Consider the following 17467-nt stretch of genomic DNA (forward strand, 5'->3'; position numbering starts at 1 on the left):
ATTGAACTGGCATTGTAGAGGCTGCGGACAGCTTCAAAGCGGTGCACTCAACCGCCTGCGCCACCAGGGAGGCCCCATCCTATTGTTTCTTTAGTGCTTATACACTAAGTATAAGATATACTATGTACTCACAAAAAGCTTCCAATGTGACATAAAACTTCTAACACACTGTAGAGCCAGCAAGGCACAGAACAGGTTTTCTATGACCCGGGCAGTGGGGTAAAGGAGTCCTGGGGCCCTCAATAGCTTTATTAGTCTTTTTTTTTTTTAAATATTTTATTTTTTTTTTTTAAATATTTTATTTTATTTTTTATTTTTTTTTTTTATAGAGGCATGTTTTATTTATTTATTTGTTTGTTCATTTGTTTTGTTTATACATGCACTGGGTACAGTCAGAAGCGCGGGAGGGTGAGAGAATTCACCAGAGCCAGAGCGGGGAGCAGAACAGGCAGAAGGACCGAAGTACACTGCTGAGGGGAGCAGCGGGTGGCAGGAGAGGTCTGCGCACCATGTGGGACCCTCCTCCGGTGGCCGGGGAGCAGCCGGGAATCGAACCGGCGCCGCAGAGGCTGCGGGCAGCTTCGCAACCCAGCGCTCTACCGCTGCGCCACCGGGGAGGCCCCTTTATTAGTCTTTTAATGATCTTTCTATACAACTTGTATTGAGGCTACTAAGTGCAGGGAAGGCAGGGAGGCCTGGGGCCTGGGAGGTGAACCTTTAGTCTTTCTTGGCTTTCTGTCCTGCTCTCCTGGTCTCTTTGCTGGTCTCTACTGCTACATGGCCCTCTGCTGTCGCGTCCTCTGTTCTCTGCTCTCTGCTTCTGCCCTTATATGCTCAGTCTCTGGCTCAGGTGTACCCATGACACACTCCAGGTGCTGCTATCAGGCACACATGTAAGCCCACAGGTATTGATCACAAACGGTAATGGCGGGAGGGCAGAAAACACCTGCTCACTTCCATTTACCCGACACACACTCATGTGAAAATTACAGCTAGTGATAAAATCAGCATATGATCACACATGGGAAAAAGTAAAATTTAGTGGTGGATATGTTTGCTGCAAGAAAACTTACAGCTGTTATGATGACTATAATGTTTAATAAAGGCCTCCCAGAAGAGGGGACAAAAATAGGGGAAAGAAAAAAGAGAGAGGTTGAGAGAGAGCAAGAAACTTGCGAGAAAGGTTTATAGATTAGGAATAGACAGAACAGAATTGGAACAAAGTACCTGACAATTACATGGAATTGTTTCCTAATCATGTTAAAGTCTATGTCTCCATAAATGCACAAATCTCTGTGTATGTTGTATGGGGATCTAAGTTCAGAAGACAAAGACAGACAGACAGATACAGACATTATTTGCATGCCTGTACCACTACAAACCCCTCACATTTTATTTTTCCTTTCCCTAGTAGCTGGGCAAAATGAGCAGAGGCATATTTTCTATCATTTTATAAGCTTAAGGAGTAAATTCTCAATCTCCCTGATAGTGAAATATTCATAAAGCAACTTAGACCAGCTGCTAGTCACCATGTACCTGCCCTTCAGGCCATGTTTTGCAATGTTTGTAGGGATCCAGCTCACCAGGGTAGACTTAGTCCTAGATAGACAAGGAATTTGAACTTTAGTCTCAGATGGATTTTCTGTCTTGATTTAGGTTCTAACTACTTGTTGTCATTTGTGTTTTTATCTTTCTGGGTTTTGTGTTTCAGTCTTTGTCTACAAACCCAGAAAACAGACATTTTTTTAATACCAGCTCCAACTGAGATAAATGCAACCCAAAGCATACTTTATTAATAGCAGTAACAATCGTAAAAGTGATTAGTTTTGAGTACTAAGTGACAGACATTTTTCTACATATGCATTTAGATAAATTGATTTAAATACCAAACACTTTGCATATAAATAGTGAAACATTTATTTGAGAAGGTAATAATACTGTTTTCTTGATATTTGTGGTTTTAAGTAAAATGATGATATCTAGTAAGAATTGGACATTTAGTGTTCACGCTTATAAACATTGGAGTGGGTAGATTCAGAAGTTATCTTAACAGACATTGTGGAAGACAAGGTTGTTGATGGGAAGAATGTGTAGAAAAAGTCAAAGACTGCAGCCTGTTGCAGCATCTACCACAGATTCTGTATATATTAGACATTCAAATATTTACAGATTGACTTTTAAATGTACTCTTTAGCTGACTCACCATGTTCTAGATTTTCTCCCAAGTAGGACAGATTGTTTACGGAATAAAATTAATAGTATGGTAATATTTTTCTGTCCCAAAAATAATGTCTTCAACTAAGATGTCAAACCAGAAATGCCAGGGATTTAGCTTTGTTGAATTGCACTACTGAATATAGTCATCTATCATCAGTCAGTCAGATTTTGGGAAGCAGCTGTGCATTGTAAAGAGGTCAGAGTTATCCTTTGTTCTGGTAAAATTTCTTGATGTATTTACCCTATAGAGTATGGTTTAACACATACCAGGTGATAAGTGTGATAGGTGATTAAAGACATTGTAAAATAAATAAATGAATTCATTCACACAAATAGTAACTTCAATGTCAGCAAAACACTGAATTAGAAGAAGGATACATGGTGTGAAGAGGTTTCAGAATAGGCTGATATGGGTAAGGGGAAGTTAGCCCATGTCAGGACATTTGCTATCATGTAGGTCATCCCAGGAATACTCTACCCAGTCTAATCGTAGCCCAAATTCAGAGCCTTATCTACCTTTTTTGGAAGGGTATATTCCATAGATTCTTTCCCTAAATTCCTGAGAGGGAGAGAAAGCATTCTCTGCGATTACTTAAAATATAATGTAAGTCAGTTGTAGCAGAAAAAACAAGGGCTTTGAGTTATACAGACCTGGATTTGAACTAAAGTTCTATTATTTTCTAGTTGTATGACCTAGTAAAAGTTACCTAATGTTTCTGAGACTTTATTTTTTCATCAGTAAAACACATTCCTATAGTGACCAAAACAAGATGCAGTAAGACTTAAATGAGATACTATGTGTAACACTCCTAACATAGTAGCTAACAGACTATAAACACTCTAAAACAATAGCTGTTGCTATTAACCCTCTTTACTCATTCTCAAGAAGAATGAACTATTGTCATTTATTATTTTACCCTACCTGAGGGAAAGTTTCTCTAATCCATAATGCAGGAAGTGCGTTTCTAGGGCTTAGTGAAGAACTGCCCACATTATCTATTGAACACACTGGAAATACTGTGAGAGAGCAAACTCTTTAGGTAGTTTTAATGTGTAGTATACTTTTACTATTAGTAATCTTATCACTGAAATTATTATGAAATTAAGAGATTATGGAGAAGTTATATGGGTATATTTCTTAACAGGAGCAACAAATCAGTATAGAGTGATCATACTAATGGATTTTTTTTTTTTACTAATGAACTATTTTTTTTAAGATTAACACTTTCTATTACAATTATAGGTTAAATACAGTACAGGCATATAAATTATATTTTACTTAACTACATTTATTACCATTCAAAAAATTTTCTCCTAAGCTTCTCTATGCTTTTTTTTTACATCATTTTTCATTTTTTTTTTTATTTTTATATTCCCCATACAATTGCACCACCCTTATTTTGGCCCCAATCCCTCCTTTGCCACCCCCCCCACCAATAGTATGTCTCTGGTTTATAGTTGCATGTTGATTTTGATTTTTCCTTTCTTATAGTTATTCATTTTACTGGTCCCTTATTTAGGTTTTCTAGATTCCTGCTATGAGTGAGACCATCCGGTATTTTTCTTTTTCTTTCTGGCTTCTTTCACTGAGCATGATCCCTTCCAGCGCCATGCATGTTGCTGCAAATTGCATGAGTTTATCTTTTTTGGAATGCTGAGTAATATTCCACTGTGTATATGTACCACATCTTCTTGATCCAGTCATCCATTTTTGGGCATCTGGGTTGTTTCCAAAGCTTAACTATTGTAAATAGTGCTGCTATAAACATAGAGGTGCAGGTGCCCTTTGGAATTAATATTTCTGTGTCCTTTGGGTAAATACCTAGGAGTGGAATTGCTGGATCATATGGAAGCTCCATCTTTATACAAATGGAATTTGATACAATCATGCATGTGAATTTTTATGATCAGACCAGGATATGATAGACAATAGTTGAATATCCATTCGAGGATAGGAGTATGTAAGGAAATGTCTTGGATAACTAAGTTAGAAATAATAAAAGCTGAGTAACATTCCCAGTAACAAATACAATTATTAAAAGGCTCATGTCTCATAAAGACACTTGAGCACACCTAAGTGATATAAGTAAATAAAACAAAAGCTCAGCTGAAATGTATGTTTGTTTTTAGTTGTGGTCCCTTGCAGCATTTTAGTTGACTGGCATCCTTTGTTTTATAATTTATTCCTGGAAGTGCTGTGGGATGCTGACCACGGTGTTGTATTATGTAAGGGATTTATTTGTGTTACGAGGTACTTGTCTATCAAATCACATCAAGCAGCTATCATTTCTTTAGCTGATCTGCACTATATTAAAAAAATGCATTGACAGCTTTAGTGAGAGCAGCTATAAGTGGGTTATTTCCCCAAAGACTTAGACACACTTTTGTTTATATAATTTGAATTTTATACACTTCACTACCTATACAGCTGGTGAATATTGATCTACCAAACTTCCATAAGAACTCAGAGAGAAAGTAAAAAGGCACAAATGTAAAAATCATGTATGATGGAGATGGTCCCACGCCATTCCTGCAGTCAAATGTCAAATTTAAGCTTATTTCTGTTATCTTTCCTTATGCATTAAGAAACATAACCTCTAACGTAATCATATATGAACATAACTCATTCTCTAGTATCTTCAAACTATAATATTAAGAATTCATTACAAGGTGTTTTTTCCAAATAATTAAATACTATTAGGCTCCACTACACAATGAATAGACAGTAATTTTACATCAGTGACTATAATAAAAGTTAGGATACTGTAGTCATGTTAAATGGGGGTAGATTTGAATTAGACAGTCAGTAGGCAGAATTGCCTATAATGATCACAAGATCCAGAATCAATGATTGAGCAAAAGTACCCAAAAGTATGAAAATATGCAGGGACATTTCTGATCCTCTGTTAAATATATTTCTTAGCCTCTTTCAGACGGTAAACTCTCTAAGGATAAGATCTTTTCCATGCATCACTGTACATTCTGTAGTACACCTAGTACCTGCTCTCAATAAAATAATCAATACAAGTGTTCCTGTTATATGGAATCAAAGGCAAATGTTTGCATATTAGATGACAGGAGAGATAAAAGCCATAGTTAATCTGTAAAATGAGGCTTTTGAAACATATGGGCATTGAAAAAACTCTCTTTACCAGAAAAACAATGATGTGCTGACAGAATATCGTTATCCCAAGTAAGTGATATATGACAATTAGGCATCAACAAACATTTGCTTGTTTTTCGTCTGGAAAAACCATAATAACAATGTTTGACCCCAAAACCACAGTAAATACAGAAGAATCACACTAAGAATTTCAGCAAAAATTTCAAAACATCCTTCTGAAAAGAGCTCTTTGAGGTTGAGACTGGCCATCAACACATGTACTGTGGTGCTATACTGTTGTATTAGGGATTACTGACATGCAGTATTGAGGGTAATTTATTATAATTAAAAAAAAATATTTAGGGCCTCCCCGGTGGCGCAGCGGTTGAACGCTGGGTTGCGAAGCTGCCCGCAGCCTCTGCGGCGCTGGTTCAATCCCCGGCTGCACCCCGGCCACCGCAGGAGGGTCCCACATCGCGCGCAGACCTCTCCTGCCGCCCGCTGCTCCCCTCAGCAGTGTACTTTGGTCCTTCTGCCTGCTCTGCTCCCGCTCTGGCTCTGATGAATTCTCTCACCCTCCTGCGCTTCTGACTGTACCCAGTGCATGTATAAACAAAAAACAAACAGACAAATAAATAAATAAAACATGCCTCTATTAAAAAATATATATATTTAGGGCCTCCCTTGGTGGCACAACGGTTGAGCGCGGGTTGCAAGGCTGCCCACAGCCTCTGCAGCGCCAGTTAGATCCATGGCCACCGGCGAGGGTCCCACACACACACACAAAAATTAATTTAAAACAATCAACAGCAAAAGTGACACCCATACACTTAATCTGAGTATTCAGTTTTCATTTTACCTCATTTAGTTGCAAAAGCTGTTGGAAATGAACAATCTTGTCACCAAATGGACTATTATAAGAAGTTATTAAAATGAAAAAAAATATGAATACATGGATTTGAGAATGAGTGAAGATGAATTTACTTTTGCCTATCTCCAAATTTCTAAGCCAGTTTTTTTATTCTGAATGCCCACATAAAAAAGTTAAGATTTATATTTTCAGAATGAAAATAAAAACAAAGCATTGCTTATCAAAAACCTGAATATTCTGCATGAAAGCAGATGAAGATAAATGTCATTATCCCAGTGAATATGCCAACCTGAATAGTGACTGAAAAACAGAACAGAGGAGCTATAATCTACCATCTAAACTAACTGTTTTTGATGATATATGGGAGAAAAAAGTTTTAAAATTTTCTTTTTCACCTGGTAGAATTATCTTGAATAGAATTCATAAGATTACATGGCTTAAAAAATTTAAAAACATGACTTTATAGTTGCATTTCTAACTATAATAATAATCCACTCCTCCCCCCTTCATAGGTTTGTACAGAAAGAAAAAAAAAATTAAATGTGATGTCAGTAATACCATATAATCTGTGCTTTTCATTATAGAATATTCATTGCAAGGCTATCTCAACATCTTTTTGTGAGATTATAGCTTCAGAATGTTTTTAATTGACAAATACATGCAATTTTGAAGTCAGATAAACAAAGTACCGATTACTAAGACAACTAATTATTGCCTTCTTTTTCTGAAAAGATGTGTTAGTTTAATAGATACACACAGTATGAGTCTTCATGTTCAGTACAAGACAAGCAGGGATTTCCATAGCTCTGAAGTTTGAGAAGAACTGAGCTGCAAATATACTCAATTTGGGGGTTAGGTGTGAGAGGGAGGACAGAGTGGGATATAACTGCCAGAGTTTTCAGAGAATTCAGAGATCTGTGCTTTGTTTACAGTAAAGTCACAGGACATAATGACAATGATGTACCAAATTCTGACTGGAGGACAAGTCAGCCAATCTGCCTCCATAAAGAAAAGGATTACTGATCACAGAAGGTAAGGGAACTAGCATACCACTCTTATCAGGTGGTCTGCTTCTGAACAGAGGAAAGGTCTCTGGGTTTTCAAAATTTGTTTCTTTTCCTCTTTTGTTGTTTCTTTTAACTTGCTACATGTCAATACAAGCAAACCCAATGCCATGGCTGTTAACAAAAAAGAGAATGCTTAGCAGCCCAATCACTATCTTACATTCTTTTATCTCTTTAACGCCAAAGCCAGATTTCCCAAGCTTTGACAATTTTATTGTTTTTTTGTTTGATGATGATTTTAATGACTCTTTATATTAGTAATCTGACTTCTGACATACATTTATCCCTAACTGATGATATATAGATATAGATATATATCCCAGGAAGTTATATAGGGTGCAAACTCTACAGGGTGCTGGCAAGGGTTATAGGAATAAAATCAGAGTGTTGTGAGAGAAGGAAAGGGCAAAAAAAAAAGTTTCAATAAGGAAGTTAAATTATTCAATGTTATCAAGTGCCATATGGATAGAGAATTACAACAGAAAAAATGCCCACTTGATTTTGCTTTCATGCTAATTCCTTCAACAAACATTTGTTAAGACATATCAAGTGAATAAAATCAACATGATTCATACACTTATTTATAAAAGTTTTAAAAGCTGCAATCTAATGTTACAGCATTCAATAACCAACCTCCCAAATAACCATTTAATTAAAAACCACAATAATTTCTAAAAAGGAAAAGAAAACAAGGTGCTTTTAGAGAGTTTAATTGGGAGACCTAATTTTGATTGATAGGCAAGAAAGGCAAGCTGAGACCGGAAGAATAAGCAGGAGAGAGGCAGGCAGCAAGTGGGAGTGAAAGGAACAGCATATGTAATAGACCAAAAGCAAGAAAGAACATGGTAAATTAAGAAAACTGAAACATAAAATACAATGTAGCTGAGGCACAATGAGCAAGAGGCCAAGCAACAGAAGATAAAAGTAGGAGAGGTGGTAAATCCTGTTGATTAGTTTATACTGTAGCCTTCCTGCCATACAACAAGTACAGAAGCTTATACTTCTAAGCAGATAAACAATATGATGCACCACAAATGCAAGTTAAAAATGTCACATTGAGGACTGTGTCTGGACTAATTTGGAAAAGGGCAAAAGTATAAGTGGGGAAAATAGCTAAAAATACTCTCTATTACTTACATTACCATTTGTAATAGTAATGGCCATGCTGGCTTATGCTGAGGTGGTGATGGCACAGATGAAGACAAATGAGTACAGCTATGTATATTTTAGATGCAATTAGGAGGTAATTAATGACCTCTCCTACATCAGTTTCAATGCCTTGTTTAAGGCAGAATCCTTATTGCTGTTGTTGAATAATGAAAATAAGAGGTAAGGAAGTAGAGAACAAAAGGAGACATAACTTGAAAACACTGATACCTGTGTAGTGCTGTAGTTAAACACACCAACTCTGAAATCAGACTGTCTGGGTTTGAATTCTGCACTTATTGCGTATGACATAACCTTGGACAATTCCCTAGCCTTCTTCGACCTTAGTTTCCTCATCTGTAACATGGAGTTAACAATAGTGCCAACCTCGGGCCTCACTGGTGATGCAAGGGGTTAAGACACAACCTATGAAGCTGTCCGCAGCCTCTGCTTCGCAAGTTCCATCCCCGGCCAGGGAGATACCCACATGGCGCAGCAAACCTCTCCTGTCTTGCACGCTGCTCCCCTCAGCAGTGTATTTCAGTACATCTGCCTGTTCTGTACCCCACTCTCTCTGGTGAATCCTCTCACCCCCCCATACTTCTGGCCTGTAACACAGTTCTTGTATGCATAAATAAATAAATCTTTAAAAAAAAAACTTAGTGCCAACCTCATGTGAAAACTACATGAGATGGTACATGTAAAAATGCTCAGCATAGTATCTAAAAGAGTAACCCCTAAATATATTTTTGTGCCTATCAATAATAACAACAGTGATATTAGTCATAATAATAAGGTATCTCCATTTAAAAAGTTTGACAAGGAATACATTAATAAAAGATATGACTAGAGATAACTTTGTGGTTAGAAGGCATATTGGCGGTTCTGAATTCTAAACGCTTTCTTTTTTTCTGGTGAGTGAAATGAATGGGGAGGGCAGAGATAGAAGACTTGAGGACAGAAGGTAAGATATGGTGTAACCACTATGGAAAAATGTAAGAGCACTGAATAGGAACAAGTTAAACAACTGCTGAAATGGCAATGAGCGCCCCACTGAGGGAAAAGCTAACATGTCATAAAGACACCAATTCATTCAGTTCACCAAAGAGAACAGGGAGACATAAAGCCAGAACATTAGAGGCAGATTCGGAATGCTGAGGAACTCACAACTGATTCTGTAAATTCTGGGTAACACTGGAGGTTTCTGACATAGAGATCATATTACTGAATACAGATTTTAAGACTACACTAATAATTGTTGATGGAATGAGAAAGCAGAAGCAACACAGTCAGTTTGGTGCCTTCCTCATTAGTGAATATGATTGTACATACTTCCAAAGCTGTCCTACTGGTGGGCTGTCAATATATTTTGAAGGTTAAAAAGTAGTTGGATGCAACTGATACAGAAGTGTGCATTTAATTTTAGTATGGACCTGGAAAAACATTTTAGCATAAGTTATACTTTTGCAGATCTACAATATGCTATTTTTTAAAGCTTGATTGATTGATTGATTGATTTAATTCACCAGAGCCAGAGCAGGGAGCAGAACAGCCAGAAGGACCAAAGTACACTGCTAAGGGGATCAGTGGCGTGGCAGGAGAGGTCTGAGCCCCATGTGGGACCCTCGCTGGTGGCCAGGGATCGAACCGGCGCTGCAGAGGCTGTGGGGGCAGCTTCGCAACCCCGCGCTCAACTGCTGCGCCACCAGGGATACCCTAAAATATGCTATTTTTAATATTAGGCTATCTTTGGATTTAATAAGTGCTAATTCAATACAATAAATATCTTCTGTCTACTGTACACAAGATATTGTTCTACACACTGAAAAGCAGACATGCTGAAAAGAAAACAGCATATCATTATTTCAAAACTCTTCTTCTAGATAAGAGATTATCTAAACATTATTTGACAAATATTAATTGTTACAGCCTCAGGTAATTTCCATAATATAAACTATTTTGTGACGTCCTTGACTTTTTTCCCTACAGACAAGTAGTTAAGGATGGGGAGAGTAAATAAGAGAACTAAGCGATTTCATGTACATTGCCCTAGAAATATTTATGGTTATGTGCATAAACAAGAAATCTCTTCCATTTTCTATTTTGCTTTTAGTTCAGAAGGTATATTGCTTTTTATGTCCCCAGATTTCATTTCCTGAGTGTGGTACCAAGGATATTCCTCTTGAAGGACTTGCTGGGCAAACTAATACATCTTCCAAGATAAACTGCATTCAGGAAAAAAAAAATGACTTCAGAGAAATTGTGTAGTGTATGTACTGTAAAACTCATTACCATCATGACATAGCTAAATTCTCAGATGGTATATAGCCTTGCTTCAATTATAATATGAATCAAGCATGTAGGTTTCAAGTGTGAACTTTAGTTTCAAAAATTGTATTAGTTAATATTGTACTTTTAAAGTACTACTAGTTAATAAAAAATAATAACAGTTCAGTTGATAAATTTCCCTAATTCAAAAATGAGAAAAATATCTTCCTCAGGTACTTTACATGCTCTATCTCATACTACATATACATTATTGATTTGGTTTTCAAGGACTTGACAAAATTCTCCTACATCACTGTATGCAAAGCAATATCTGAGATTAATTAACTCTAAATGTGGGCAAACCATTATTGTACATATTCAAAAGGAACATTCTCTGTCCCATCTATCACATTTTGACTTTAAACAGGATTTTAAAATTGCAAAGTATACCAAATCATATCAAATCTATTACTAATAAAAGTTTATAAAGCATTTTGGATGAAGCAGACATAGTGTTTGAATGTTAGATCTTACAATAATTTTCAAAAGCCCTGATATGCTGATAGAAAATGGTCAGGGAACCAAGGTAAAGACGGCAGCTACAAAACAACTGTTTACAAAATGAACAGACTTATATTGAACACCTAAGTCAAAGCAGCTTTTTCTGTAAGAAATTCATTCCCTCTTTCTCATTTTTTCTTCCAAATTGTTTGATTAGCAGATTTAGGGACTGCTTAAAATATAACTATCCTTTTTAATACATAATTTACATCTAGTCATTTTTGTACCTCTGAAAAATGAAGGGCAATGTGGCAACAATCTATTCTAACAATGATTTAGACACAGTAGAGCAGGATGTGCATTCATGAGATATTCCACCCAGATAAAATAATATATGTAAAGCTTCCAATCCATTAATGACACTCTAGGAAATATGAAAATTCTTGGGCTTTTTATGATAAAATATATACCATAGAAAATAGTCTTTAGAATAATTCTATTTACTTAATTACTACACTTTTTACTTTTGCCCAAATTTGGGGAGCCAAATTCTAACATCAAGCTATAAATAGAAGAAAAAATAGCCAAGAAAATAAAACATGCTACTTTTCATATATGAATATAGTTAAACACTAGAACTGGGTGTAGAGTAGGTCCAATAAGATATCTTGAGGTATTCTGTAGAATGTAACCTTATCTTCTTTATTTTCTATTATGACAAATAATAATAGTTAAACAAGGACTTTTAACCTAACAACCAATGTTGTAATAGGAACAGTGGGTGACATTCATAGACAACTCAGTGGTAGAAGGCAAAGCTTTCCAGACTCCAAACCCTGATGTGCCGTGGAGCTTATGGCAAGTATGGGTATGTTGGTGCTTTGGCAGTTAAAAATAGCTAGCACTCTGATAGTTAAACCACTGGGGACTCAGCCCTGTTTCGTGTCAGGGCCATTAAACCATTGGTGAGGGGGGGATCTCTGAAAAAGCTACCAGCTTACCACATATTGCTTTGGCTTGGACCCCAGTTTCTGCTCAGTGAACACAACCTATGGTAGGACAAATGAGATCTGGCCACCTGCTGGTCAATAATTTCTCTCTCTACATTCTCCCTTTTCTCATTCCCTATGTAAAAACATGCTAAAATTGTTATTTCTCCTCACGTGTCTGCTTTTGAGTCATGTTCTACAATTGTAAGCATGTGGGAAAGGAACGCCAAGTCAACTTAGGTCCCCTGAGTTTGTCCTGTTTCATCTGGGAGCCCATCATGGGGCCAGACACCCATCAGTGTCCAGCCTCAGGGAATAGCCCCTGCGTGGTCCACCATAAGCACATTGAAATTGCTGGATTGGTGGCAGGATTTTTATCTATTTAATTTAGAAGAGTTGGGCTTTACCTATAGTTCTATGTGTATGATTTTGCATGGTTGTTAAATCTTGAATTTAGGAAGTTTTGTTCCCCCGCCTCCTCCTCCTGACACTCCTCCTCTACCTTTCAGTTTTTGTTAAGGGCATCCAATAAAGACTGTTGTATGGAAGCTGACTTTGATCTTATCGGAGAGTCTGTGGGCATACATCTGGGGCACTTTTCAACCTCTAACTCAAGATTTGTGTTTCTGGATGAATGTGTTTTTTTTTTTTTTTTTTTTTTTTTTTTTTTTAAAATAAGAGTGATAAGCCTTCTATTCTGGCCCGGAGACCACCTAGTCAAATTTGGGTTGACCAGAAGAAGATATGATGTCCATTGGCGGAATTTTGTACCACTTTTTCTGACTTTTCTAGATTTAGAAAAGTCAGAGGTCCATTTGATGGCACAAAGAAGTGGAAGCAACCTACCAATCACAATGACAGAAAGATTAGAAATAGGAGGTGATGGACCATGACCTACTGGAGACTTTGAATGTACCAGCAGAAAAACATTTTCATGAGGACAGGGTCTTTCCTGAAGAGGGTGCAGAGGCTTCACTTCCCCTCCCAAGATAGGACTAGAATGGCTTCTCCTCATACCAGACAGGACACTCAATTTTGACAAAGGAGCTACCCTGAGGTAGGACATTCCTTTTTGCCAATACCCAATGGGTTAACTGAAATGTCAGGGGTGGGCTCCCTGGTGGCGCAGGGGTTAAAGACAGTGCTATCAAACTATCACCAGCCACTGCAGCATGAATTTGATCCCCAGCAGGCCAGGGAGCAACCCACATGGCACAGCTGACGACTCCTGCCTTGCCCGCGGCTCCCTTCCACAGTGTATTTTAGTAGATCTGCCTGCTCTGTTCCCCACTCTGTCTCCGGTGAATCCTCTCACCCTCACACATCTGACCTATACCCCAGTTCTTATATGCATAAATAAACAAATGTTTTTAAAAAAGTCAGGGGTAATCTGCACTATACTATTGATTTCAAAATTATGTTTTCCATTGAGCACCTTCTGAATTATAGAAATTCCTCAACACCCACCCCCATTGGCAGGATCATCAAAGGATGGCTGATTTGTCTACTTGTATTTCTGCTTCCCATCAGCCTACCTGGGTGGAGATACAACCCATATTTTATACACTATTATTGTTGGATGACATAGGAATTGATTTTGGGGGAAGGCTAATGAAGATGCCCATTGGCTCCACCAAGATGATCCAGCAACCCTGGTACTGGAAGGGGCTATGCCAAGGGTAGATTATAGAAAGGCAAGAACACTATAAGAAGTACTCATCAGCAGGGATAAGTAAGGGGAAACTTAAGCAAAAGATTTATGGTAAGACACCACAGCTTAAACAAAAGGTAAATGAGGATCCACTGGAGAAAGATTTATGGTAAGACACCAGAGCTTAAACAAAAGGTAAATGAGGATCCACTGGAGAGTATTGAAAGAATTATTCAAACTCATAGTACTGACACAGGCATAAAACCAGATACAGAAAATTTTCGTATGATAAACATGGACAGACTACTTCAGATATAAGCAGGAAATAAAGATAGTAAGTGACACAGAGATAAGTCATTTCCAGTTGGTGGACATAGCCTTTAGAGTTTATAATGCAAGAATAAGAAAAGAGGCCTAAGTCTACAACAATTTTTGCAGAGAGAGAGAGAAGGCAGGATAGTGTTTGGAGGGATAGAGAATGGTTGTAGAGAAGAAATGGGAGAAATAAACCCTAAAGAAGAATATGTGTGCTGAATTACAAAGAGAGGCATTAGAAGAACAGGTGTCTCAAGTTGAAAACAAGAAAGGGGAGAAGGCATGAGAAAGTGGCAAGGAAGGAAAGGAAGCAGAATGACAGCACAGAAAGAGGATTCAAATAGGGTCACAGGAGAGAATATACACTAAGTGAAAGGAATGAAGAAACAAGGAGAGAGGAATGCAAATGATAGTTTAAGTTTGGCACTTAGCTGAAGAATAGGGAAGCCCACGGGCTCCTCTCAATCTGAAAAATCCTATTATGATAACCTCTTTGGGAGGCCTGAGTAACTCTCACTGTGGAGGATGATTTGGTTGATTTATGTTTGGTAAGCAATAGAGCAAAATATTTAGTTTTGAATTCTAAATTGGCTCAGGTGAGCAAGAGAACTCAACCAGTTACTGGGTTATGAGCAGACCTATTGTTATATTGCCTTTGCATTATCTTTTGTTGCCATCATTAAAAGAAAATGTTAATAAGCATTCTTACTACTAATGGCAATGTTTCTAACTTTGCATAATTTCAATAATTTTGTTACTCCATAAATAGAAAACTGAAAATATAGCTATATTACTTAGGTTTTGATTGGAATGCCACATTTTTGACATTCTGGGATTTGCAATTGAGCTGTACCAAGAAGGAAAGAGATGTCACCTTGATTGTGTGCTTCTCAAGAGAATAGGGAAGCTTACCTCAATTGGCAGGTATGAACACCATAGGAAAAAAAGCTTTGGGAATGTTAAGAAGAGGAAATCTATCCAAAGGCAAATGTTGTAGTTTAAGAATAAAAAAGACTGACAATCAAAACATATTTCTTTTCACTGTTTCTGACAAGTGCTACTTCATAGTTGAGTTATGAGTCCTTTTGCTACATACATACCACAACTCCAAATTGTTCAGGCTCACAGAGGTCATCATATTCATTCTTCAGCTGTGCTAATTCATTGAGTACTTTTTGTTCAGGAAGATGTTTTACTAGGTTCTAAAGAAAAAAAGAACAAATTATAAAAGTTTAGTGTTTTATTAAATATAATTAACAGCTCTAAAAATGAATAAAAGGGAGAGTAGGTAAAGCTCTCATTGTGGTTCCTTTATAGTACCAGCATATCACCCCTTTCCCTCCAAAAAATTAGCCAAATAAATGAGCTACAATTTAAAGTTACAATTAAACAAAATGTATAAACAGGTTGGTTTCTTTGAACTGCAATACACACATGTCAATAAAACTTAGATGACAAGTGACAATCCAAAACAGACTAACCTTCTAGGCCTTAAACACATAGCATTATTTTTCAGTCATAATTATTGTCATGATAGTCAATTCAAACAGAAAACAGAAAAATACCATGCAGAATTAACTAAAATGGAATAATTATATAGAAAAAAACACTGCTATTCTTCATAACTCACATTTGGAAACATTTTTCAATCACACAAAGCACACCAAACCTGTTTCAAAAAAATATTTATAATGCCTATATATGTAAATGTACAATGCATTACTAGTATAATGGAAAATCAAGCAAATGTGAAAAAAAAACTGATGAATTATCAGGTTTCATGCTGAAGAGAATAAAAATTATCAACCTGGTTTATCTTGGAATTTGGTACAGTTCTTATTTTCATTATATTAGCCTGCAAGTGGGGTTTTATATGGGATTTCAAAAGTCATATGATAGGGAGAAAACAGGAAACAAGAATTTAAGAAACTAAGGTTGACACAAAATGACAGAAAAGGAAACTTCCCTTCATTGAAGCAACCACTGAACTGGAAACAATGGTTTGAATTAACTATTATAGAATTCTAGAACCTGACCGAACATATGAAACAAGTGAAGTGTTTGATGAAGTGTGACATTCCTGCTCTGTGCTATGGAACCAAGTACCAAACAGATACCATACCCTTTCTCCACATACCCACGATGAGTATAGTGCCTGAGAATCTAAAGCAATTGGATTACACCAAAATGGACAGAAGGGGCCTTGTTCCCCAAAATGTGGGGCTGTACATTTTATTTTGGCAGTTCCCTAAAAGCCAAGTGCAGATGAGTGCCTTGTCTTCAACCCTTTCAGGTTGAAACAGCTTAATCTGATGAATTTATCAGAACATTTAAAGAGACAGGAACACTATTCCTGCTTTTGAAAAGAAGGCATTTAAGGAAATCTGTCATCTCACTAAATGACAGCAGAAATAATGAAATACAAACTTCAGTGGCTAAACCACAAGGAATATACATTTTGCAAAAATCATTTGGAAAAAGTCACATAAATGGCTATAGCACCCAGCAAATAAAAATCAGCAGTGAGCATGAAGTGGCAGGATAATATTTGCAGAGTTATGAACAATAGGAATCTAAGGACAAAGAGCTAAGGGAATTAGGGAAATGATGTATAAAGAGAATGACAATATCAATAAAAATAGAGAAATTATAAAAAGGAATCAAACAGAAATTCTGGAAGTGACAATTAAATTCACTGAAATGAAAAATGCACTTCAGGGATTAAAATGTGAATTTAGTAACTGGAAGAAATTATTATCTAGTAACTGGAAGAAGAATAAATTAAAATGACCTAGTAGAGAAGCAGAAAGAAAGAAGAAATGGAAAAAAAAATTAACAGAAGCCCAAGGATCTGTTGTACACCATCAAGCATACCAACACATGTATCACAGGATTCCCAGGAGAAAAAGGGACAGAAAAATATTTGAAAAAATAGCTGAAAATGCCCCAAACCTGATGAAAATCATAACTGAAAATATCCAAGAAACTCATCAGCTTCAAGCAGGATAAACTCCAAGAGGTTTGCACTGAGACAGTTTCTAATCAGATTCAAAATGTAGCAGGAAAAAAAAATGAATAAAGACACAAGAGGGAAGTAAATTCTTACAAAGAATGTCTGATTTCTATCACTGAATGAATACTGGATTAATGAGGAAATTGAAAAAGAAATTACAAAATATCTCAAGACAAATGGCAAGAAGACACAACCTAATAGAACCTATGGTATAGGACACAACGATCCAGTATTAAGAGGGAAGCATAAAGCATTAAGGGTCCACATCAAGAAACTATAAGAGTTCAAATAAATAATTTTATCTCTTAACTTAAAGGACTAGAAAAGAG

The 17467-nt window shown here is 36.8% G+C and overlaps 1 protein-coding gene across 1 annotated transcript in view; it reads right to left on the reverse strand.

The window, feature by feature from the left end:
• The window catches only part of LOC119245581 (protein diaphanous homolog 2), a 711837-nt gene that overhangs the window by 125771 nt on the left and 568599 nt on the right, over positions 1 to 17467 (reverse strand). Inside the window, exon 20 of the mRNA XM_054695882.1 lies at positions 15226 to 15327. Coding sequence (XP_054551857.1) covers positions 15226 to 15327 — 102 coding nt within the window. The remainder of the gene's footprint in view (positions 1 to 15225; positions 15328 to 17467) is intronic.

This window comes from Talpa occidentalis, unplaced genomic scaffold (genome assembly GCF_014898055.3).
Source record: "Talpa occidentalis isolate TD23 unplaced genomic scaffold, MPIMG_talOcc4v2.1 talOcc4.15, whole genome shotgun sequence".
NCBI lineage: Eukaryota > Metazoa > Chordata > Mammalia > Eulipotyphla > Talpidae > Talpa > Talpa occidentalis.